The following is a 25799-nucleotide window of genomic DNA, read 5'->3' as shown; positions in this document are numbered from 1 at the left end:
AGCACTTTTTCATGTGTCTGTTGGCCATCTGGGTGTCCTCTTTGCAGAAATGTCTGTTCATGTCTTCTGCCCATTTCTTGATTGGATTATTTGTTCTTTGGGTGTCGAGTTTCATAAATTCATTATAGATTTTGGATACTAGCCCTTTCTCTAATATGTCATTTGCGAATATCTTCTCCCATTCTGTCAGTTGTCTTTGGTTTTGTTGACTGTTTCCTTTGCTGTGCAAAAGCTTTTGATCTTGATGAAGTCCCAATAGTTAATTTTTGCCCTTGCTTCCCTTCCTTTGGCGATGTTCCTAGGAAGAAGTCAGTGTGGCTAAGGTCGAAGAGTTTCCTGCCTATGTTCTCCTCAAGGATTTTGATGGAGTCCTGTCCACATTGAGGTCTTTCATCCATTTTGAGTCTATTTTTGTATGTGGTATTAGGAAATGGTTCAGTTTCATTCTTCTGCATATGGTGTCCAATTATCCCAACACCATTTGTCAAAGAGACTGTCTTTTACCATTGGACATTCTTTCCTGCTTTGTTGAAGAGTAGTTGACTATAGAGTTGAGGGTCCTTTTCTGGGCTCTCTGTGTTGTTCCATTGATCTTTGTGTCCATTTTGTGCCAGTGCCATACTACCTTGATGATTACAGCTTGGTAATAAACCTTGAAGTCTGGAATTGTGATGCCACCAACTTTGGCTTTCTTTTTCAACATTCCTGTGGCTGTTTGAGGTCTTTTCTGATTCCATATAAATTTTAGAATTGTTTGTTCCATTTCTTTGAAAAAAATGGATGGTATTTTGATAGGGATTGCATTAAATATGTAGATTGCTCTGGTAGCATAGATATTTGCACACTATTTGTTCTTCCAATCCATGAGGATGGAACATTTTCCCATTTCTTTGTGTCTTCCTCAATTTCTTTCTTAAGTACTTTATAGTTTTATAAGTACAGATTCTTTGCCTCTTTGGTTAGGTTTATTCCTAGGTATCTTATGGCTTTGGGTGCAATTGTAAATGGGATTGACTCCTTAATTTCTCTTTCTTCTGTCTTGCTGTTGGTATATAGAAATGCACCTGATTTCTGTGCATTGATTTTATATTGTGACACTTTACTGAATTCCTGTATGAGTTCTAGTAGATTTGGAGTGGAATCTTTTGGGTTTTCCACATAAAGTATCATATCATCTGCAAAGAGTGAGAGTTTGATTTCTTTTTCGCTGATTCAGATGTCTTTTATTTCTTTTTGTTGTCTGATTGCCGAGACTAGGACTTCTAGTACTATGTTGAATAGCAGTGGTGATAGTAGACATCCCTGTCGTGTTCTTGACCTTAGAGGAAAAGCTCTCAGTTTTTCCCCATTGAGAATGATATTTGCTCTGGGTTTTTCATAGACAGCTTTGATGATATTGAGGTATATACTCTCTATGCCTCCATTGTGAAGAGTTTTGATCAAGAAAGGATGCTGTACTTTGTCAGATGCTTTTTCAGCATCTATTGAGAGGATCATATGGTTCTTGTTCTTTCTTTTATTAATTTATTGTACAACATTGATTGATTTGTGGATGTTGAACCAACCTTACAGCCAAGGAATAAATCCCACTTGGTTGTGGTGAGTAATCCTTTAATGTACTGTTGGATCCTATTGGCTTGTATTTTGGTGAGCATTTTCACATCTGTGTTCATCAAGGATATTGTTCTATAATTCTCCTTTTTGATGGGGTCTTTTTCTGGTTTTGAGTTCAAGATAATGCTGGCCTCATAAAATGAGTTTGGAAATTTTTCCTCCATTTCTATTTTTTGGAATAGTTTCAGGAGAATAGGTTTTAGTTCTTCTTTAAATGTTTGGTAGAATTCCCTTGGGAAGCCATCTGGCCCTGGGCTCTTGTTTGTTGGGAGGTTTTTTGATGACTGCTTCAGTCTCCTTACTGGTTCCAGGTTTGTTTGGGTTTTCCATTTCTTACTGGTTCAGTTTTGGTAGTTTATACTTCTCTAGGAATGCATCCATTTCTTCCAGATTGTCAAATTTGCTGGTATATAGTTGCTCATAATATATTCTTATAATTCTTTGTATTTTTTTGGTGTTGGTTGGGATCTCTCCTCTTTCATTCATAATTTTATTTATTTGGGTCTTTTCTCTTTTCTTTTTGATAAGTTTGGCCAGGGGTTTATCAATCTTATTAATTCTTTCAAAGAACCAGCTCCTAGTTTTGTTGATCTGTTCTACTGTTCTTTTGGCTTCTATTACATTAATTTCTGCTCTGATCTTTATGGTTTCTCTTCTCCTCTGGGTTTAGGCTTTCTTTCCTTTTCTTTCTCCAGCTCCTTTAGGTGCAGGGTTAGGTTGTGTACTTGATACCTTTCTTGTTCCTTGAGAAAGGCTTGCATTGCTCTATACTTCCTCTCAGGACTGCCTTTGCTGTGTCCCACAGATTTTGAACAGTTGTGTTTTCATTTTCATTGTTTTCCATGAATTTTTTCAATTTTTCTTTAATTTCCTGTTTGACCCATTCGTTCTTTAGTGGGCTGCACTTTAGCCTCCATGTATTTGAGTTCTTTTCAACTTTCCTCATGTGATTGAATTCTAGCTTCAGAGCATTGTGGTATCAAAATGTGCAGAGAATGATCCCAACCTTTTGGTACCAGTTGAGACTTGATTTATGACCCAGGATGTGATCTATTCTGGAGAATGTTCCATGTGCACTAGAGAAGAGTATATATTCTGTTGCTTTAGGATGGAATGTTCTGAATATATCTGTGATGTCCATTGGTCCAGTGTTTCATTTAAAATCTTTTTTTCCTTGTTGATCTTCTGCTTGGATAATCTGTCCATTTCAGTGAGGGGAGTGTTAAAGTCTCCTACTACTGTTGTATTATTGTTGATGTGTTTCTTTGATTTTTGTTATTAATTGGTTTATATATTTGGCTGCTTCCATGTCAGGGGCGTAGATATTTAAAATTGTTAGATCTTCTTGTTGGACAGACCCTTTGAGTATGATATGGTGTCCTTCCTCATCTCTTATTATAGTCTTTGGCTTAAAATTTAATTGATCTGATATAAGGATGGCCACCCCAGCTTTCTTTTGATGCCCATTAGCATGGTAAATTGTTTTCCACCCCCTTACTTTAAATCTGGAGTTTTCTTTGGATCTCAAATGAGTTTCTTATAGATAGTATATTGATGGGTTTTAGCTTTTTTTTTTTAAGATTTTATTTATTTATTTGACAGAGAGAAATCACAAGCAGTCAGAGAGGCAGGCAGAGAGAGAGAGAGAGGAGGAAGCAGGTTCCCTGCTGAGCAGAGAGCCCCATGCGTGACTCGATCCCAGGACCCTGAGATCATGACCTGAGCCTAAGGCAGCGGCTTAACCCACTGAGCCACCCAGGCGCCCGGGTTTTAGCTTTTTATGCATTCTGATACCCCTTGTCTTTTGATTGGGGCATTTAACCCATTTACATTCAGGGTAACTACTGAAAGATATGAATTTAGTGCCATTGTAATGCCTGTAAGGTGACTGTTACTGTATATTGTCTCTGTTCCTTCCTGATCTTCTACTTTGAGGCTCTCTCTTTGCTTAGAGCACCCCTTTCAACATTTCCTCTAGGGCTGGTTTGGTGTTTGCAAATTCTTTTAATTTTTGTTTGTCCTGGAAGCTTTGTATCTCTTCTTCTATTTTCAATGTTAGCCTAGCTGGATATAGTATTTTTGGCTGCATATTTTTCTCATTTAGTGCTCTGAATATATCATGCCAGTTCTTTCAGACCTGCCAGGTCTCTGTAGAAAAGTCTGCTGCCAGTCTAATATTTTTATCATTGTATGTTACAGACGTCTTCTCCTGAGCTGCTTTAAGGATTTTCTCTTTGGCACTAAGACTTGTAAGTTTTACTATTAGATGATGGGGTGTGGACCTATTTTTATTGATTTTCAGGGCAGTTCTCTATGCCTCCTGGATTTTGATGCTTGTTCGCTTTGCCATATTAGGGAAATTCTCTACTATAATTTGCTTCAATATATGTTTTGCCCCTCTCTGTTGTTCTTCTCCTTCTGGAATCCCAATTCTAATATTGTTTTGTATTATGATATCACTTATCTCTTGAATTCTCCCCTTGTGGTCCAGGAGTTGTTTATCTCTCTTTTTCTCAGCTTCTTTATTCTCCATCATTTTGTCTTCTATATCACTAATTCTCTCTTCTGCCTCATTTATCCTAGCAGTAAGAGCCTCCATTTATTGACTGCACCTCATTGACAGCTTTGTAAATTTCAACTTGGTTAGACTTTAGTTCTTTTATTCCTCCAGAAAGGATTTTATTCCTCCAGAAAGGATTTTATTTCTCCAGAAAGGGTTTCTCTAATATCTTCCATGCCTCTTTTGAGCCCAGCTAGCACCTTGAGAATCGTTGTTCTGAACTCTAGTTCTGACATATTACCAATGTCCTTATTGTTTAGGTCCCTAGCTGTCAGTACTGCCTCATGTTCTTTTTTTTTTTTTTTTTTTTTTTGGTGAGTTTTTCTGCCTTGTAATTTCATCAAGATAAGAATGAATGAATGAGAGAATAAAATACTGAAAGGGTAGCAAAGATCTCAGAAAAATGTACACTAACCAAATCAGAAGAGATCCAAAACCGGGGGGAGAAGAAAGGAAGAAAAAAGAAATTAAAAAAAATATATATATATACATACATACATATATATATATTAGACTGGTGAATAGAACAGGGCCACCCACTTGATTTTGGGTGTATTTTGGTCTCTTAGAAGAAACTACCTCCCAAAATTTTAAAGAAAGAAAAACTTACATATATACAAAAATAAGGGTAAACTTGATCAAGGGATGGAATATGTCTGTAAGATGAAAATTTAAAAAAATATTCTAGAAAAGGAATTGATAAGTTGGTTTGATGATGAAAAAAAAAAAAGAGAGAGAGAGAGAGATGGGAATGTGCTCAGACTGGAGACTAGAACAAAGCCTTGTGCTAGATTAGGGTATATTTTGATCTATTAGAAGGAATTTTATCCCAAAATTTTTTAGAAAAAAATCCTATATGTATACAAAATATAAATTAAATAAAATGAAGGGATAAATTATGACTATAACAATGAAGGTTTAAGAAGACTTTTTTAGGCAGGTATTATTAAGATAAACTTGTCTTCGTTCCTCTTTTAATGTTTTTTAACAAGTTAAAAAATAGAATAAGAAAAAAAATTTAAAACACTTTATCTTTGGAAGATTAAAGGATCATGGGGAAAAAGCCATGAATTCTGTGCACTGCTTTTCTCTAACTCTGGAGTTCCATAGTTCTCATCAATTGGTGAACTTGGTCTTGGCTGGATGTCCTTGCTGATCATCTGTGGGAGGGGCCTGTTGGAGTGATTCTCACACATCTTTGTCCCAGTGGGAATCACACCGCCCTTGTCAGGGGCCGGGCTAAGTAATCTGCACGGGTTCGCTCTAGGGAGCTTTTGTTCCCTGATCGCTTTCCTTATGGCTTTGGAGGATGGGAATGAAGATGGCGGCCGCCCAGTGTCCCACCGGAGGAGCCGAGAGCTTGGCCCCACTCCTCAGTGCGCCCTCAGAGAAAAGCCGTCAATCCCTCCATCTCCCTGGTCTCTGGCTGGGCTCTGTGCTCACCTGGCCTGTGAGTGAGTTTCTATCTCTGGCGCACGGCCCTGTTTGGAGTCTCCAAACCCATCAGATTCCTGCTGTGCTGCTCCTCCTGGGGAAGGAAGGTGAGTCTCCCTGGATCTGCCACATGTGGGGTCCCTACTCAAAAAGCAGTGGGCTAAAAAAAAAAAAAAAAGCAGTGGGCTGACTGTGCCTCAGATCATGGTTTAAGGTAACCCTAATCTGAAAGCTCACTCCTTGGCTCCGTCTCTGCAGCTGGCTTCCTGGTTTTGATACCTGGGAGCTCTGCCCCACACAGACACCCCCAATCTTTCTGTGACCCCACAGGACTTGAGATGACATGGTCTCTGTGAGCCCCCCCCCGCCCCCGTCTTAGCTTCTGGAGCAATGTCCCTTAGTGGAGCAGACTTCTAAAAGTTCTGGTTTTGTGCTCTACTGTTCTACCACTTGCTGGGAGCCGGTCCTTCCCTGTGCTGTCTTCCTGTTGCTTTGGATTCATTTCTCTGCATGTCCTACCTTCCAGAAAGTGGTCGATTTTCTGTTCCTAAAATTGCTGCTCTTCTTTTCTTCTATCTCTTGTTGAGTTTGTAGGTGTTTGGAATGGTTTGATATCTATCTAGCTGAACTCCTGGGATCTGATGTCATTTCAGTCTGCTACTACTCTGCTATCTTCCCTCTCTTAGGTGTGTGTGGTTTTTGTTTTTGTTTTTGTTTGTTTGAGAGAGAATCTCTCCAAGAGATTCTCTTGAAGAGAGAATCCCAAGCTGACACCCCTCTGAGTGCAGAGCTCTATCCCATGCTCTGAATTGAAACCAAGAGTCAGATGCTTAACGGCCTGAGCCACCCAGATATTCCTTTTGAGGTACTTCTGAGACTCTTTACTAAGTGACCAAGACATCCAATTTGAAGTAATGTGTGAATAGACACAGTGGTCCAGGGGTCACTCTTCTCAGTATCAGCTACTTCAGAAGTGACGACCTTTAGGTTCATTTAGGAGGGGACTTTGTGAAGTCCAGTCACATTTATGCTACAGAAGCAATGTGCTAAGTGGTAGTTAAGTTTTGGGGTGACCAGCAAAAATGCCTGTGAGGCCAGCTGTGCCTCAGCTGGGAAAATAACAGTACCACTTCCATAATTCTCAGTCTCTCTCATAATTTTGTTTTGCTTGTTCGAATTTCACTTCCGTTTCTATCTCAGGATTTCAGTTCATCTCCACTGGCCATAATGACAGTTCTGGCAACAGAAAATATTCTTAGATACCAGAGAGGGGCTGGCTCACAGTACTTCTGTGGAGGCAGGAGCATGTACGCATTGTCAGAACATGTGGATATATCACTGTACGTGGCAGGATGGGCTGTCCAAGTGTGGTTAAGGATCCTTGGTCATGGGATGGATGAGGGAATTATTCTGGATTGTCTTGGTATGCCCAACTTAATTATAGCAGTCTTTATAAGTAATGGAGTGGGGAGGAGTGTGTCAGAGGGATTGCATGTGAGCAGATGGCCATCCACTGCTGACCTTGAAGAGGAAAAGGGAACCAGGAGCTGAGGAACCCTTGAGAATCTAGAAAAGCAAGGAATTGGATTTTAACCCAGTGACTATGGTTTTGGAATTCTGAACTCCAGAACCCTAAGAGGATAAATTTGGGTTGTCTTAAACCATCACCTTTGTGTTGTTAGAGCAGCCTTTGGAAACTAATTCACCTCCCGTATCTACATAACAGAAGTGAGCTTTACTAGAGCAATGGCTGGGAGATGCTTTTGATTTGTCCCAGAAAATTTCCATTTAAAAACTTTTCCCTCACCAACTACAGCTTCTGTACTATCTAGTGAGCAGAAGAACTCCACCATCATATTGAACATATACAAAATAACTATAGAAAGGAGAATCAGCCATCATTAAAACACCAAAACACCATCAATGAAAGTAAAAATTCTACAGATAATTAGAGCAATCAAAAACCACAGCCAAGTCAAACCAACACATAAGATTCAATAATTACAACTTCTCCTCTAGGAAGTTTGGGGGTTCCAGTGAGGAGCCTTTGCCCACACACACAGAGGACGTGTGCAGTGTGGTGAAGTCAGCCGCCCATGACCTCATGATGTGCTCATTTTGGTTGATGAACTTCCAATTTTATTAACCTTTAATAACTCACTATGTAGGTGACTCAGATCTTGCCCTTGTCCATACAAAAAAGTAGAGCCTTTGAGCCACTAAGAACTGAGAAACAGCCCTGGGTTTGGGAATGCCTCAAAGACCAACAGTAAGAGACCAAGTTTTGAGAAATGGCTCAGTCATTCTTCCTGCAAGTTTCGTTTAATGAACTGGAGAGGGCACGTCCATCCTGTGCGGAAGATGAACAGCTCTAGAGAGGGTTGAGGGGAGGTGAAAGAAAAGAATTTCCAAGTTTGGTTCCTGAGAGATGACTCCATTTATGACATAGATCGCTGTACACTGGTTGTTTTTCTTGCAACACCTTCATTTGAACTTTGTTTTGCATTCATCCATACATGTTTCGAAATGTGTTTCTGGAAGGAGTACGTACTATTACACCTCACACAAGTAACGAGTTTTGCCATCTAATCTAGGCATTGCAGTTAACCCACCAGGTAAAAATAACATGGTTGTCATGTTATCTTTTTGAAAAATTCTGTAGAAAACGGATACCTGATGTTCCAAATGTTAACATGGGAGCCATCGAATCCCAGAAGTGGAAGGTCCCTGTAGAGACGGAGATCAAATCCTTGAATGTTTCCGTGTCCCAGCATCACAAAGAATTTCCTGTCTTCCCGGTTTGTTTAGTTAATTCTCATCATGGGATTTTAAGCCTCTTCATGCCTTGGTCCTTTGGGATACTCTCATGATCTCTTTCAAATTGTGACATACAGTATTCTAGATAGGAAATGAGGTGTCCCCAATAGCACCGTAACCAAACCATCTGCTGTTTTTCTCTTTCAACTGCCACATTTATTCCACAAAAATGTGCTGGGGATTGACCATGTGAACACACAAACAAAAATCTGTCCTCGTGGACATACACCCCCCCGCTCCCGGACCTGTGTCACTGACTTAGATACGTACAAGTCCTGAATTTGCTTTGAATTTATTTAAAATTGACTCAGCCCGATTTCTGTCAGTTTCATGCCCCAGTAAGTGGCTGATTGTCAGCGAGGTGCTTGCGTCTGTTCCACATAGAAGATGTTTTGAAAGTTTCCTTAGCTTACCATGTGTAAGAGCTGCTGTTCTATCACAGTAAAAAGATCTCTAAATGAAAACATTTTTATCCACTTTTTATGTTTTGTGCTTTTTTTTGGTCATTCAACTTGCAATTTTTTTCTATTTCCTTATTTTCCCTGTAAACAATAATATCAAATACAAATGAACAGAAGTTTGGTAAGGTTTCTTAGAAAACAAAGTAACAACAAAAACCCAAAAGACACAACCTCAGCACTGGGAGAGTAAGTAAGGAAAAGAAGAAATGATACACAAATGCTAGAACCTCACAATGGTGTTGTATCCCCTTGCCAAAGTGACAGCCACACACCACAGAGGACGGATATTAAGAAGCAAAGCTCCCGGCTCTCTCTGTATTGGCCGCTTGATTACCTTTGTTTCCATTCATGCATGTGGACTGTGGACATTTATTTTAAATTATGCCATAAAGAAAGCCAAACATGATTTTTGTTTTGTGCAGAAAACAAAATGGTTTTTGCAGCCTCAGTGACTAAAGTAATAACTGTTATTTCAAGACACTTTTCGAAAGCACAGGGCCCCACTTTTGCAGGGAGGCAAGGTCATCGAAGGTTGTTCTCTTCAGCATAAAAGAATCCACAGGGAGTTCCTTCCCACTAAGGAGGGACAGGCCCCACTGAACATTCTGACGCGGCTGGTTGTGTTTCCCCAAATCTGATCAGTCTTTCTGGTTTTCCTTCTTCAGTGTTTTCTCAAAACCGTCTCATTCCATCTCCTTTGTGTTCTGATTCTCCATCTCTTTTGCCTGGAGAGAGGCAGGACCCTCAGATAATCCCGGCCTCAGCTCCGCCCGTTTGTGCACCGCTGCACATCTCTCCTCGTGCAGCGGATGCCTGTCCTGTGACTCTTCCTCGAGCGCCTCCACCCACGTCCTGCCACGCCGGTAGCTCCCGTGTCGCTTCTGAGTCCTTGCAAGGGACTTCATTGTGTTTCCTTATCCAGCTGAATTCTTTATCCCTGCCGAGACTGTTGAGCTGGGAGTTTATACCTGTGAAGATTTTTGTCCATTTGTGTCGCTTGCCTAGTGGAAAGGGGGACGGGTCACATGGTGTCAGGCTGCACTGCCTTGGAGCGGGAGGGGTCCCGTGTGTCTGGCAGGAAGGCGGGTTAGGTACCTTAGACGAGCCGTGAGCGCTGGTGAGAAGAGTAGACGGGAGAGTCGAGTCCGCCTGCCCAGGAGGACGAACTCCAGCTCAGGGACAGGTGTCAGGTGTCACCCGGCGGGGTGGGGACGTGCCGGTGATTAGGTGAACGCTGTCACGATTGCAGCAACACGACGGTGTATTCAGAACCTGTGTTCAGAGCAGGTTTGGGCCCAGTGTCGAAGCACAGTTAAGTCCACCTGCTCGGGAGAAGGACCGGACGCCCTCCGTGCTGCAGGAGGCGTGGACGACGGCGTAGCACAGGCCACCTGCGGGTCGGAGTCGCGCCCGTGCTGGCTCCTTGTGCTTCTGCGGAGCGGTCGGGTGTGCTGGGGACACCGCTGCGGACAGACTCCGATCCCCTGGGGCGGATAATGGGGTTTTCCAAACACCCGGCAGCAGTGCCTCCTGCCCACACCCTTCTCGCGTGTGACCTCGCCACAGCGCCGCCCAGGAGTCCGTGTCTCCTCCGTGACTCTGGGCACGTCTGAGGCTGCCTTGACGGAAGCCAAACCCGAAACCCGGCAGCTGTCCCGGAAGCCAGGAAACCAGCTGCGACGGGGCCGGGCCCAGGTGGGCCTGGCGGCCTTGGGGTCTGCTCCGCAGGGTGGCCGGGCCGTCGGAAGAACATGCGGCCACCGCTGCCCAGTGCCGTGAAGCCCGGGTGCGGGGAGCCCCCGGGGGGAGCCGCGCGGCCCCGCAGACACGCCGGCAGGTGCGCAGCCGCATGGGGGAGGGTGAGGAGCCCAGAAGCCGGGGGAACCCGCAACCCTGCGCGGCGCGTGCTCCGTGGGTGGCAGATGCCCAGAGCCGACCCTTCTGGAATCCACGGAATGCGGGAGGCAGACGCAGTGGTGGCGGTCACCGCGGAGCATGGGGAGCATGTCACACGGCCGCAGGGGACGGTGCCAGGCTCCTAGGTGGTTGCTGCCACCCCTGCCTCTGCAAGGGCCTCCTTCGGCCCCGCGCGGGCGGGCGCTGGTCCTTGCCCGCTGGCCTGCCTCAAGTGCTGGCCGTGAGGCTCTGGCAAGGATGGGGCGGGTGTGGCGGGTCGGGAAGGCCGCGGGCGGTGACGTCACTGCCCCTTGAAGGACAGAATCCGACTGTGTGTGCCCCTTCAGGGGAGAGGGCTCTTTGCCACGGAAGCTCGCCCGGGGCTTCCAGATGGGTCAGTGGCCGCGCCTGCAGCCTCGGTGGTCGCTTCCAGTTTGGGTGGGATATCTTGTCGGAAACAGAAATTGCCCCATTGTGTTATCTTAAAAACAATCTTTTAATCAAGGACTAGCATTCTTCCTTCCAAAGCCCCATGTGATTGGAAAGCATCCCTACTTTTTTTTTTTTTTTTTTTTACAGCAACAAAATGATTTTCCAATCATGTGAACAAATCAAAAACCCTTAAAGGGATCCTATGGCTCATTGTTTCTTGACGAAGGTAATTTGAAAGAGGAAATAAAAATCAATTGTGCTTCTCTAAATAATAGAAAAGTAAAGGAGAAATTTAAAAAGCAGTAAACTTGTATTGGCTCTTTGTTTTTATCTTTGTAGAGCAAGCATATTTTTAATTTATGGTCAGCTGGTAGACTCCTGATCTGCAGAATTGATCAGTAATGTAGCTCATTCTCAAGCTTTGAGGCATTCCCCGTAATGAAGGAAGGGCTCACTTTTCCATAGTAATTCTCACAGATGATAACCTTATAATGTTGAACTGCAGCTGAATTTGTTCCGCTAATAAGATAGAAAACATGCACCAAATAAAATTTCCAAACTGGGACTTCGCAGCACTCTCCCAATATTGAGCGTTCCTGTCAGTTCAGTAACCTGGTTGATCAAGCTTTTCTGAGAGAGACAATGTGGTTTCAAGAAAACAGTCCTGGTGCCATCATGAACTTGTCTCACCAGCTGTGTGTCTCTGGGCAAGGTGTGCCACCATCTCAGCCTTGCTCACACATCTCTTCCCTCCTGCCAGGGAGCTGGGGCATCTGTGTGACTGGGGGGGTGAATGGGATGTGCACATGGGCACCGGCCATGGTGCTCTCTGTCCATGGCTTTCCCGGCGCGTGTTGCTGTGATGTCCATGTCAGAAGCCAGGCTAGCCGCGTCGCTGCTGTTGTCACTGACATCATCCTTGCTGCTGGTCTCTTTCTCTATTTCTTTTTTGAAGATTTTGTTTATTTATTTGAGAGAGAGCATGAGCAGGAGGGAAGTTGAGGGGAGGGGTCGAGGGAGAGGGAGAAGTAGAATCCCCATGGAGCAGGGAGCCCAATGTGGGGCTCCATCAGGGGACCCCAGGATCATGACCTGAGCCAAAGGCAGACACTTCACTGACTGAGCCGCCCAGGGGCCCTGCTGTTGCCAGTCTTATTCACACTGCTTGTTACTGCTGCTGATGGGTCAGGGACCCACCGTTTCACCAGAGGCTCCTGCAAAGGGCAACGTGTATTGACATTTTTCTTGGGTCCCGTTCTTCTAGATAAGCTTTCCTTGGGCTTGGCTAATGGAGACTTGACCCACTCCAGGCTACCCCATACCTGCGCACAGCTGCTCAGGGGCCAGAAGAGCTCGCAGAGACCAGGCGGCCTTCTTGCATATGGTCCTTCTCCCATATCCCTGGACCCCCAGCAAGCACACACCACACTTCGTGTAGACCCTTGATTCTTGTGTCTCTTATTTAACAGTCCCAGACTGTGTAGCTGTGCACGAACAGGAATCTCGTGACCTGCCCTTCCTTATGATGAATCTCCCAGTGAGTACAACCTCCCTCCCAAGCCTAGGGACCCTGCATCTAAAGATTCCAGGTTGCCTGTAGATGGTTTCCTTGTTTAGCATCTGCGAGTCTGTGACTGTGAAGTCCCCTCCTGTGTGGACTCCCAGGTCACCTCTGGGGCCAGGCTTGCCTTGAGGGTAGCACACAGCTGTGTGGACCCAGCCCAGCTATAAGATGGCTCTTCAATTTATCTTTCTAATGTGGTTAAAAAGGAATGAGAACAGAAAGGGGAAGGAAGAAAACAGTGCCCTGAATTTTATTCCCTTTAAGAAAAAATGTTTCAGCAAGTAGGCCATGTATATTTGCATCTTTAAAAAATTAAATCAATACAGTAATCAAACAAAAATCCATTAAGCTATGAGGTAGCAGAGCTACAAATCTATGCTGTTTTTGATGAATGCATTTAGTCAAGGGATAAAATGTTCAGAGGAAAGGCTAAACGCGTCCTTGGTTTTAAATAGATTTGCCCTTGCAAATGCCGTTTGTATATACAGCCTTTACTGCTGAAAGACACGATGGTCAAGAATACAGTTCACTTTGCCACAAGATACCAGAACTCTAACTGCCCTTTTGGAGAATGCTGAAGTGTTATCACTAAATGGTTACTGAACAGCCACGAGACAGCCTGTACTCTCTTTGGTACTTTGGAACCACTGTAATTTTTATTTTATTTTATTTTATTAGTCACTGTACAGTACATCATTAGTTCTTGATGTACTGTTCCATGATTCATTGTTTGCTTATAACACCCAGTGCTCCATGCAATCCGTGCCCTCCTTAATACCCACCACCGGGCTCACCCAACCCCCCCACCCCCGTCCCCTCCAAAACCGTCAGTTTGTTTCTCAGAGTCCACAGTCTCTCATGGTTGGTCTCTCCTTCTGATTCCACCCCCCTTCATTTTGCTTTCCTTTGCCTAATGTCCTTAGTGCTGTTCCTTATGTTCCACAAATAACTAAAATCATATAATAATTGATTTTCTCTGCTTGACTTATTTCACTCAGCATAATCTCCTCCAGACGCATCCATGTTGATGTAAAAGTTGGGTATTCATCCTTTCTGTTGGCTGAATAATATTCCATTGTGTATATGGACCACATCTTTATCCCTTCGTCTGTCGAACGGCATGTTGGCTCCTTCCACAGTTTGGCTATTGTGAACATTGCTGCTATGAACATTGGGTGCATATGACACTTCCTTTAACTACATCTGTACCTTTGGGGTAAATACCCAGTAGTGCAATTGCTGGGTCATAGGGTAGCTCTATTTTTAACTTTTTGAGGAACTTCCATGCTGCTTTCCAAAGCGGCTGCACCAGTTTGCATTCCCACCAACAGTGTAAGAGGGTTTCCCCTTCTCCGCATCCTCTCCAATGTTTGTTGTTTCTTGCCTTGTCCATTTTGGCCATTCTGACTGGTGTAAGGTGGTATCTCTATGTGGTTTTGATTTGAATTTCCTTGATGGCTAATGATGTTAAGCACTTTTTCGTGTGTCTGTTAGCCATTTGTATGTATTCTTTGGAGAACTGTCTGCTCATGTCTTCTCATTTTTTGACTTGATTATCTCTATTTTGGGTGTTGAGTTTGAGAAGTTCTTTATAGATCTTGGCAATCAGCCTTTGTCTTTAGTGTCATTTGCAAATATCTTCTCCCATTTCCTGGGTTGCCTCTTTGTTTTGTTGACATTTCTTTTGTTGTGCAGAAGCTTGTTATCTTGATGAAGTCCTAAAAGTTCATTTTAACATTTGTTTCCCTTGCCTTTGGAGATGTATCTTGAAAGAAGTTGCTGTGGCTAATGTTGAAGAGGTTACCGCCTATGTTCTCCTCTAGAGTTTTGTTTTTCTTCTTCTCAACATAGCACATACCCTCCCCAATGTCCATTACCCAGCTACCGCATTCCTCTCACCCCCCACCCCTCCAGTAACCCTCAGATTGTTTCCCGAGATTAAAAATCTCTCAGGGCGCCTGGGTGGCTCAGTGGTTTAGGCCTCTGTCTTCAGCTCAGGTCATGATCTCAGGGTCTTGGGATCAAGCCCCACATCGGGCTCTCCACTCCACTCCTGCTTCCCCCCCATCTCTCTGCCTGCCTCTCTGCCTACTTGTGATCTCTCTCTATAAGGAAAAAAAAATCTCTTATGGTTTGTCTCCCTCTTTGGTTTCATTTTGTTTCATTTTTCTCTCCCTTCTCCTATGGTCCTCTGTCTTGTTTCTCAAATTCCTCATATCAGTGAGGTCATATGATAATTATCTTTCTCTTATTTCACTTAGCGTAATAACCTCTAGTTCCATCCATGTCATTGCAAATGGCAAGATTTCATTTTTGATGGCTGCATAGTATTCCGTGTGTGTGTGTGTGTGTGTGTGTGTGTGTGTGTGTGTACACACACACACCACATTTTCTTTATCTATTCATCTGTTGATGGACATATAGGCTCTTTCCATGGTTTGGCTATTATGGACATTGCTGCTATAAACATTCAGGTCTATGTGCCCCTTCAGATCACTACATTTATATCTTTAGGGTAAATACCCAGTAGTGCAATTGCTGGGTCATAGGGTAGCTCTATTTTCAACTTTTTGAGGAACCTCCATACTGTTTTCCAGAGTGGCTGCACCAGCTTGCATTCCCACCAATGGTGTAGGAGGATTCCCCTTTCTCCACATCCTCGCCAACACCTGTCATTTCCCGACTTGTTAATTTTAGTCATTCTGACTGACTGGTGTGAGGTGGTATCTCACTGCGGTTTTGATTTGTATTTCCCTGGTGGAGCACTTTTTCATGTGTCTGTTGGCCATTTGGATGTCTTCTTTGCAGAAATGTGTATTCATGTCTTCTGCCCATTTCTTGACCTCAGCTGCAGCAACTTCTTCTTAGACACATCACCAAAGGCAAGGGAAGCAAGGGCAAAAATGAACTATTGGGACTTCACCAAGATAAAAAGCTTTTGCGCAGCAAAGGAACAGTCAACAAAACCAAGAGACAACTGACAGAATAGGAGAAGATATTTCCATTTTCATTCATTTAGAGTTTATATTTGTGTATGGTATAACACAAGGGTCGAGTTTCATTCTTCTATACATAGCTGTCCAATTTTCCCAGCACCATTTATTGAAAGAGACTATTTTTTTCCACTTGTATTTTCCCTGCTTTGTTGAAGATTATTTGACCAGAGAATTGAGGGTTCATATCTGGGCTCTCTATTCTGTTCCACTGATCTATGTGTCTGTTTTTGTGCCAGTACCATGCTGTCTTGGTGATCACAGCTTTGTAATATAGTTTGAAATCAACATTTCCTTGGCAATTCAGGGTCTTTTCTGCTTCCATACAAATTTTAGGATTGTTTGTTCCAGCATTTTGAAAAATGCCGTTGGTATTTTGATTAGGAAGATGTTAAAAGTATATAGATTACCCTGGGCAGCATAGTCATTTTAATGACGTTTTTTCTTCTGATCCATGAACATGGAATGTTTTTCCATCCTTTTGTATCTTCTTTGGTGAACTAATATAATTTTAATTAGAGCAGTTTTTGCCCTTAGAAAGTTTAGAATGAAATACACATCAGGTATAACACAAATATATTGTTTTATTTAATGTTAAGTATATAATTTATTGGATCGTAGAGCAAAGCTACTATTTAAAAAACTGTTACTTCATACTCTTCTTATCTTTAAATCTGCACCGTAAGTTTAAAAGCCAGAGAATTGTATTTGAAAATAAATATACAACTTAAAGTTCAAAATTAGGGGTCCCTGAGTGGCTCAGTCAGTTAAATGTTCAACTCTTGACTTCAACTAAGGTTGTAATCTTGAGGGTCATGAGATCGAGCCCTGCATCAGGCTCTATGTTGAGCATGGAGTCTGCTCTCCCTCTCCCTCACCCTCCACCCCTCCCAGCCTCTCTCTTTCTCCTTCAAATAAACAAACAAACAAACAAACAAATAAATAAATTAACAAATAAATAGGACTTAAAAATAATTTTCAAAATTAGAGTTTCAACAACAAACCCTCCCATGGTACTGTTCCAGACCTGACATTACTGGGAAGATTCTGCATATGTTAAACACACAGAATTCTGACAGTGAGCATGTGGTAAGGACACAATTATTCTTCCCATTTTCCAGAGATAGAAACAGAGTCACTGAGGTAGTAAATAGCTTCATGACAGAGTTTTGCTCCTTATACCAAATTCCTAGTGATGGGAATTAAGGGTGGAGGAGGAATGACGTATTCAAATAAAAATAATTTCACATTGCAAAACTGATATGTAAACCTCTCAAATTGTCACAAATAAGACTAAAGTACAACTAAAGGACAACTGAAAGTATAAGACAAACACCGGTTTTTTAAAAAATGACTTTTGGAAATAAAATAGTTATAGGCGTTTTCCTTATGAAGTACCTACTTTAACCCATTATGGATTAGTGCATTAACAGACTCTCTGTAGCAGATTTCTTTAGACATGGGACATAGGTCGGAAAAATAAAGAGGGAAAGCTAATGGAGGGGAAAAGGGTAATTAATGTGTCCTGACAGTTTGACCTGGAAGTGGTCATAGGAAAGAGATGATTTAACCTAATTCATAATTTCACCACCTGGAGTAGTTACTCTTGATTATCCAACTGTTCTAATGTATTTAAATTTGTTTTGGCATCGTTCTGGTACTGGTACAGACAAAATATGCAGGGTTCAAATACCTAATTTCATTATTTGACTTTTTTTTTTTAAGATTTTATTGATTTGTCTGACAGAGATCATAAGTATCAGAGAGGCAGGCAGAGAGAGAGGAGGAAGCAGAGAGCCCGATGCGGGGCTCGATCCCAGGACCCTGAGATCATAACCTGAGCCGAAGGCAGCGGCTTAACCCACTGAGCCACTCAGGCACCCGTGACTTTTTTTTTTTTTTTTTTTTTTTTAACTCATCTCTCCTCTCAGTATGGGGCTTGAACTCAATGACCCTGAGATCAAGAATCTCCTGCTTTACTAACTGAGCCTGCCAGGTGTCCCTTGACAAGTATTTGTTAAGCATGTACCCAGTAGTAGGTACTTAAGATCCCTGCCTTAATGTAACTTAAGCAGAAGAAAACATAAAATATAACTATACACTGTGTAATAATACACTGTACATGATATATACTATATATGTATGTATATAATATATGTATGTATATGTGCATAATCTATGTATATTATATATATAATACAGTATATTAGAAGATGAGCAGTGGATAAAGGAAGAACAGAGTGTCAGGGTTGGAGGCTCTGGGGACTGGGGTGGTGGCAGGTTTAGCGTGCTCGGGTAAGGTACGCGTCGTTCACAAACTGACATTTCTGCTGAGCTTTGAAGAGGGAGGGGGAGCTGGGAGAGAGCCTTCCTGCAAAGGAAGCCCTCAGCATGGAAGCCCTGAGAAGGGGCCTCCTGTGCTGAGTGAGTGGAGGGAGAATGTAGTAGGTGAGGAGGTCGGTAGGAGACAGTGGGTCTGTGGCACAGGCTTTGGTTTTTTTAGAGAAACTTGGAACCATCTGAAGGTTCTGGGCAAAAGAATGAAATGACCTGATCCACAGAGATCCAACAGGACCACTCTGGCTCCAGTGTTAAGAACAGACTGTAGGGCTCTGAGTGGAAGCAGAAAGACTAGTCAGGAGGCTACTAGGATACTCCACATAAGAGATGGCAGTGGCCCAGGTCAGGGCAGAGGAGGTGGTGATGCCGGTGGTTTTCTGAAGGTAGAGCTTACGGGAATTCCTGACGCATGGGACATAAGGGTGAGCAAGGCGAGTTGAAGATGTCTGCAAAACCTTTGGCGTGAGGAAATGGAAGCACAATGTCTGGGTTGTAAGAAAGGGTAGTAGGAGTTGAGCATTGGAAACCTTAAGTTTTTTGACGTCTGTTAGACGTGACAAGAGATAATATGCAGGAATTTTGATGTAGGAACTTCAGAAGAGGTATGGATTAGAAGTATGCGTTTGGAAGCCATGGGCGAATGGATGGTCCTGACACTGGATGAGGTCACCCAGGGAGATGGTGTGGAGGGAGCAGATAGTCTCAAGCTGGTCCCAAGGGCACCCTCACTTCAGAAGATCTGAGACAAGGGAGGGAGCATGCATAGCAGACTGAGCTGGAGTGAGGCCACAGGAAAGCCAGAAGAGGGTGAGGTTCTGGAAGCCCCACAAGGAAAGTAAGAAGCGGCTGACAGGTCAGGCAGGAGAAGTATCTGGAGGCCACTGGTGCTCTTGACAGAAGCAGTTGTGGTGAAGTCATTGGCAGAAGCCTGAGCAAAGAAAGATAAGAAATGGACACATGCAGAGAAGTGGGTCAGTTGCTGGAAGGCATATGGCGTCCCCATGTCTGTGTGCTGCCTACCAGAGTGATCCATGGAGCTGGGAGATGGAAGGAGGAAGGATTGCCGAGGTGACAGGGGGTGTAATCTCACAAGAACACGGCATCTACCACAGCCCCCCTCCCTTGTGATCCCCAGGTACTGTGGTCGCCCGTGGCCAGAACCCGATGACCTTCCTCCTGATGAACTGACGCTACCTCAGTGCCCACCTCACGCCTCTCGCCATGCAGGGGTTTTCCCATCTCCCAAGATCCCAGGAAGAATGGTGAGTCCAGTATGATGAAGTATTGAGAGAGAGACACACCATATTCTTTCATTACAGTGTATTGTTATAGTTCTATTCTGTCACTAGTTATTCTTGTTAATCTCTGTGCCTTGTTTGTAAATGAGATATGTAGGGAGAAACACAATATACTAGGATTTGGTTTCAGGCCTCCCCTGGGGCCCTGGGAGTGGGGCGCTGGTGGGTAGAGACAGAGGGATGCTGGTAGTGGGTAGGTGTGATTGGTGGTGGGAATTTAGAGATGTTCTCATCAGACCACTTGTGCCGAGTTTTGATTTTGCCAAGCGTGACAGAGCAAGACAGGGGCAAAGGATTGGAGCGTGTGATCCTGGGAGCCATCCGAAAGTCTGACAGTGGCACAGGTAGTGTTACCTCACAGTCGTAAGGGAAAGGGGATACAGAAGCAGAGCTTGGAGGGAATGTGGCTGCCACGCAGAGAGCGACACAAATGCAAGGCAGCAGGGGAGGAGAGGCGAGGCCGGAAGGGGGCCACGTTCTGTGGTGAGAGAACACAAGGTTGAGTCAGCTGTGGAGGTTGAGTGTTAAAAATGGCGTGAGGTCAATCCTCCCTCCCTGCCGCTGTGGCCTCTGTGGTATTTCTTGATTCAGAGTCGATTTTCCGTCCTTAAATCTGTTATTTTGTGAAGGGCTTCAGCCAGCAGAATGCAGAAGTGGCGTCGGGGCTGTCCGAGGCCAGGTCTTGAGGCCTCGAGGCTCTGCGGTGTTGGGGAGTCAGCCCCCTGGGGGGAGGCCCTAGCCGCGGCCCTGCGCTGGCCCGTGCGGTAGACGCTGGCCACGCGGGGCTCCTCAGCCCTTGCCATGGGGCTGGTAGCTGAGAAACGGGCTCTTGGGCTTCCAGCCATTTTCATCGGTATTATTTTTGGTGTAAATAGCCACGTGCGGCTGGCGCTTCCTGTGGGGGACTGCGCGGTCCTCGCGGAAACAGACACCGCGGCCGCGTGAACGGGGACGGAGCATCCCCCGGGGAAGCCAGCCCCCTGCTGCCGTGCGGGGGGGGGGGGCCCAGCCCTGGGTGAACCCCTCCAGCCACCAGCGTGTGGAGCGGAGATGAGCTGTCCTCGCTAACCCTGCAGCAGCAGGAGCAAGAAGGCTGTCTTCAGCCACTGAATTTGAGGGAGCTTGTCACGGGAGCTGACCAGTAGGTGACTGGTGAAGACGGTGGCGAGAAGGGCCTGCCCTCCAGCAAGGCCTGCCACACCTTCCTGCCTCATGCCTTCCCCCTCACAGGCCGTAAGGGTTACTCCGCGGAAGCGCTGACTGCACAGGCCCAGTGGAAGGAATGAAGGTGCTGGAAGTAGAACGGGTGAGGAGAAACCTTCTCACTTATTATGGACGAGGGTCTCCTGCTCAGAAAACCCCAGTGGCCCATGGAGGAACAAGGCAGAACCAGGATGTTTGGGCCCCGCTGCTGCATTTGAGGGCCTCTTCCTGGGAGCCCTGCTCCCTCCTCCACCCCACAGGACACCTTCCTTTTCTGTTTTGTTTTGTTTTCCCTCAAGGTCCTGTCTTGGTTTTCAGTGTAGCCCACTTAAGGCCAGTGGGGGTGGCTGGAGAGCAGGATGGAGCCAGGATTGTTTACAGCTGTTGGCCTGACTCCTCTGGCCTGACTCCTCTGAGAAGCACTGGTTTCTACTCCCAGCACCAACTCCCTTGTTGCTGAGGTGCTGACTCCGCATCCTGTGGGTTCCCTGGTGTCCTTGGTCACAGGGAACTGATGCTCCTTGTCTCTGCTCTCCTTTACTGCCCCGATGCTGCATAAACGACATCTGCAGGGTCAAGGCGGGCCCGTGAATTATTAATGAAAGGGATCATTTTACCTGACTGGAATTTTTCCCTCCTGACCATTGTCATGCTTCCTTTCCAAATGTCCATTGGCTGACCGCCGCACCCTTTCTCAAGTCTGTGCTTTATTTTGGTGAGGATGTACTTGGGGAACAGATGAGAAATGGTACTCTCCCTCAACTGGCGGGGGGAAAATGTTAAAGCTGTCCCCTGCACACTCTGTGACACATTGTGTAGGGCTGGGTATGGACCCCAGGGGAGGGGATTATTGAGAAGACTTTGTTCATTCCAAAATTTACACATTTTTCTGCATTACATTTTGTGCAAATAAAATATTCACTATATCTGAGAGTCCTTGTAGACTCCTAAGAGCCCTCACCCATTTGGGGGCTGTTCTAGGGTTCTGGGGTCTTGGCTTGTCTGACCTTCTGCTCATGTGTGTGCAGGAAAGTGGGCTTCATTCTCCTTCTGGCATCAGCCACAGGAGCTGAGCTTGACCTTGAAAGCTGTGGGTCAGGGAGCATAAGGGAATTCTCATCTGTGCGGGCAGATGTGGAAGTCAAGGCAGAGTGGGGGAGGGAGAAGGGAGAAGAGGAGAGAGAAAACCAAAAATGGGGCCAAAACCCCATCTGGAAAAACACTTCTGATTTTCTTGCTGTTATACCTCCATGCTTTGTACGGTCATGACACACGTCGGTGGGACAAGAAGCGGCGGTTGAATGAACAGATGACTAGATGAGAACCTTGTGGTTGAACCTAGGAAGGAATAGTTAGGGCCAAGTCCAAGCTCTGTCAGGCATTAGCCATGTTTTACTTTGTCCACCATTCCCTCTGCCGAGGTAGAAGTGGTATTTCTTAGACTTAAAATTTTATCTCTAACTGTTGGATTTAAGACTGGTAGCACAGTGAAAGGTTAGGGGAAGTTGGTCCTGCTGAAACGAAGGAAGAAAAAGTAGCAGAGGAGACATGGGCATTGTACTGAACATTTCCCACCAGCAGGCACTATGTCAAGCGTATCACACCCGTTGTCTTGATTCTCACAACATTTTGTGGGAGCTACAACCAGTAGCCCGGTTTTACTGATGAAGAAGCTGGGCACAGACTTTAAAGTAACTTTGTCAAGTTAATGCAGCTTTTAAACCACTGTCGGTGGTCCACTGAGAGCCGGCCTCGTCCGCCTGAGCCACAGGTTTCCCGACTGGCTTACTGTTAAGAAGTAAGAAGTATTTGCAGTGCTTATGGAAAATATGAGTTCCCAGGACCCGAATCTAGGCTTATTGAATCAAAATAACCAACAAGGAGATCCTGGATTCTGTATCTTTAACTGGCACTCTAGATGATGGCCTTTTTTAAAAGCAAGTTTAAGGTACACTACGGATGCTATATGCTCCCGGTGGCTATCCCATTACTAAAATTACTGGTTAGAGCTTCAATATGTTACTTATGCATGGAAGAACGTTCAATGCTTTGAACTGTTGAATAATTTTCTGCATAAAAATTCCTAGAAACATGAGTATAGCTTGTGATCCTTAAGAAGGAACATGAACTCTGTATTTTATTTCTTTAGGAATAGATACAAGGTGAATACTATTTGTAAAAGAAACAAAAAATTCACTGATTTGTTTAAAGGTTGTTTAAAAAAGATCTATAAATAGTTTGAATTCCAATTAATGTTTCATAACATAAAAGGATGGTTAATCTCTAAAAGGAAAACATTAAGGCTAATTGGATTTTTAAATCTGAAAAGCCCACAGGGAAAGCCTTTTCTTGATTAAAAAATTTAGCTCATTTTACAGCATATATTTTGGTCAGGGTTAGGGAAGGGTAATTAACTTCCTATGGAAGATTCACTAATTAACACTAGCGCCAAATCAGGCTACACAAACCTTGAACTTGGAAGAAATGCAAAAATATTTATCAGGTGCAGTGCAGTAGAATCTAAAACTATAAATATTAGGATGATCTGTTTAATATTAATGCCTACATTCTATTTTAAGTCCCACAGATTTCTTAATTTTTTTTCTGGATATTACTAAGTTTGCTATCTTGGGTCTAGTTTCATCAAGCTTTGTAGAGTCTTTAAGATTGCAAAATTTAATAAATGCAAACAAATTTTATCCTGGAAACATTTTTTTAAAAGATTTTATTTATTTATTTGAGAGAGAGAGAGAAAGTGAGGGAGCATATAGGAGGGGAGAAGGTCAGAGGGAGAAGCAAACTCACCATGGAGCTGGGAGCCCGATGCGGGACTCGACCCGGGGACTCTGGGATCATGACCTGAGCCAATGGCAGTCGCCTAACCAACTGAGCCACCCAGGCACCCATGGAAACATGGGTTTTATACAAGTATTTAAAAATACAGCCTGCAGTTTTAATTAATTAAGCCTCATTAATTGATTGGTTTAGTGTCACATTGCCTAAAAAGACATCATTTTTTAGTTTCAAAAACTTCAAAACACTTTATAAACATTATTTTGACTCTATGGTCATCGTAAAAGTGGTATTAATTTTTAGGACTATTATTTTTCTCTGTAAAATATACCTATAAGTCAATGAAAATCTGTTTATTGGCTAAATTGCTCCAAGTAGTTTTTGCTAGAATATACTGGGTACTTCATTCGGTAAATGCGTGAGGCCCCGTAGCAGAGTAGTGACTGACGCTGAGTGATTGGAAAGGGGATAAACTGCTAGTTTAAGTGTCCTTTGCAATTTATTTTCTGTAAGTACGGAGTTACACTTTGTCCCTGAGGGGCTTTTCTCTCTCTCTCTCTCTTTTTTTTCTTATTATGGGGGCAGGGAGGACAAATTCGGGTAGATTTAGAATTGGGGAAAGAACTTGAAATGGCAGCACGTCAGACGGACATTTTGTTTCATGACCTAAGAACAAAGCTTCCCTTCCTTTCTCTTTCTTTATTCCTTTCCTTTTCTTTCCGTTCCATTCCTTTCCTTTCCGTTCCATTCCTTTCCTTTCCCTTTCTTCCTTCCTTCTTCTTTCTTTTGTGTGTATGTGTGTGAGAGAGAGAGAGAACAAGCAAGCAGAGGGCAGAGGGAGAGGGAGAGAGAGAATCTTAAGCAGACTCCACACTGAGCACAGAGCCTGACGTGGGGCTTGATCTCACAACCCCAAGATCGTCACCTGAGCTGAGACCAGGAGTCAGATACTTAACCAACTGAGCCACCTAGGCACTCCTACCTTGATGTTTCTAATAAGCTTTTGAGAGTCTTCTGTGTAGGGGATTAAAGAGAAGGAATGATTCCAGGTTTGAGGGACAAAGGGAATAGCAGAAGCTGGAGGCAGATGGGGAATTGGAGGCAAGAAGAGACTGTTTGGAGCAGTGAGTCTGGACCAGCGGTTAACGGGAGTGCCAGAGAGCTTTAGAAATTCAGAGAAGGCAGCTGGCCTTATGCAGTCCTGTGGGATAGGGACGGACTTGGTTTTTCAACGGTTGGGTTTCTGAGGAGGAACTCTGTTTCCACCTGGACAGTAGTGCAGAGAGGAACCTGGGAGCCAAGGTCAATGTCATTAGTAAATGACACATAGGAAGAAATCACCACATAGGAAGGCCAGAGACATGATGGAAAATGGGCCTATGCAGAAAGAGGAAACATGACAGGAATTGGAACTGACACATTTGTCCAGTGTAAACACATGAACAATCTTTCCATGGTCCGAGTCCATCTTCGGGCCCCCTTCCTAGCTTCCCCCAGGCATCTGGGCTTATGAGTTAGGGAGGAGGCTTATTGCCCAGAAGCTGGCTGTTGCATGTGTGCCTTGATCCAGGGAGGCAGGGATGGCCAGGTCCGGGGCCGTGCACAGCCGGCTGGTGTCTGCTGCTGTCATTTGTGGCTCAGGGACCTTTGGTTTCTTCTTCCTTAGCTCTTAGGGTCTGGGGGTGGGGGTCTCACACACCTGCGACTCCTCTGAAGTCTGAGGGGTGCTGTGCTCTCTCGGATGGGGGTGTCCGCCTTGAAGCGCATGCAGGGCCCTTTCTCAGAGCTAGAGGTCCCTTTGGAAACCCTCCCCCCAAACTCCCGCCACCATACCCTGGAACCCCGAGTCTGATCAGAGCACTCAGGGCATCTGGGGAGCGGAGGTGGCGAGAAAATGAGCAGCTCAGCACCCACCTGCGCCCACTGCTTTCCTTTCCAGTAACCACAGGTACACACAGAATGTGTTCTTTTCTGAGATACATTTTAATAAATTATTTTACAGAATTGAAATGTTCACTACATGGTAATATGGTTCACATGGACTTGCAGAAATTCTGATTTTGTTTCTCGAAGCATATCGCAAAAGCCCACATTCCACAATAGGGAAATGAAGAAACTTGTTTGCATACACAGGGTTCAGTAACCGGAGCACTGGCTCCTCCCGTGCCGAGGATGTCGCTGAACTATTGGGTTCTAATAGGGGACGAAAGTGGGTTGCATGTCTGCTAAGGAACTTTGCAGTCATTGTCTTATATATGATCACCTTTGAAAGGAAGCACAGAATTAGATACAAAATTCACTGAGAACAAACAGTTCCTAAGCACTAAAAAAGCAGGTAGATAAATGACTGGACCTGTAATTCTACTTCCAGGAACCAACCGTGCATATATGGCG

General features: G+C 44.3%; 1 protein-coding gene and 1 long non-coding RNA gene across 6 annotated transcripts in view; one reads left to right on the top strand and one right to left on the bottom strand.

Annotated features, from left to right (window-relative positions):
• The window catches only part of LOC132013199 (uncharacterized), a 30679-nt gene extending 9247 nt beyond the window's left edge, over positions 1 to 21432 (top strand). Inside the window, exons 3-4 of the long non-coding RNA XR_009402916.1 lie at positions 19247 to 19373; positions 20640 to 21432. This is a non-coding gene — a long non-coding RNA (uncharacterized LOC132013199). The remainder of the gene's footprint in view (positions 1 to 19246; positions 19374 to 20639) is intronic.
• Positions 21433 to 25367: 3935 nt separating this feature from the next.
• Positions 25368 to 25799, bottom strand: part of KBTBD3 (kelch repeat and BTB domain containing 3) — a 36975-nt gene continuing 36543 nt past the window's right edge. For all 5 annotated transcript variants that reach the window (XM_059418305.1, XM_059418333.1, XM_059418316.1 and 2 more), the window contains one exon: positions 25368 to 25668. In XM_059418305.1, the coding sequence (XP_059274288.1) occupies positions 25402 to 25668 (267 nt within the window). In that variant the 3' untranslated portion in view covers positions 25368 to 25401. The remainder of the gene's footprint in view (positions 25669 to 25799) is intronic.

This window comes from Mustela nigripes, chromosome 1 (genome assembly GCF_022355385.1).
Source record: "Mustela nigripes isolate SB6536 chromosome 1, MUSNIG.SB6536, whole genome shotgun sequence".
Lineage (NCBI taxonomy): Eukaryota > Metazoa > Chordata > Mammalia > Carnivora > Mustelidae > Mustela > Mustela nigripes.
The sequence above is the reverse complement of the archived record's forward strand: the minus strand, read 5'-3'. Positions and strand labels throughout refer to the sequence as shown.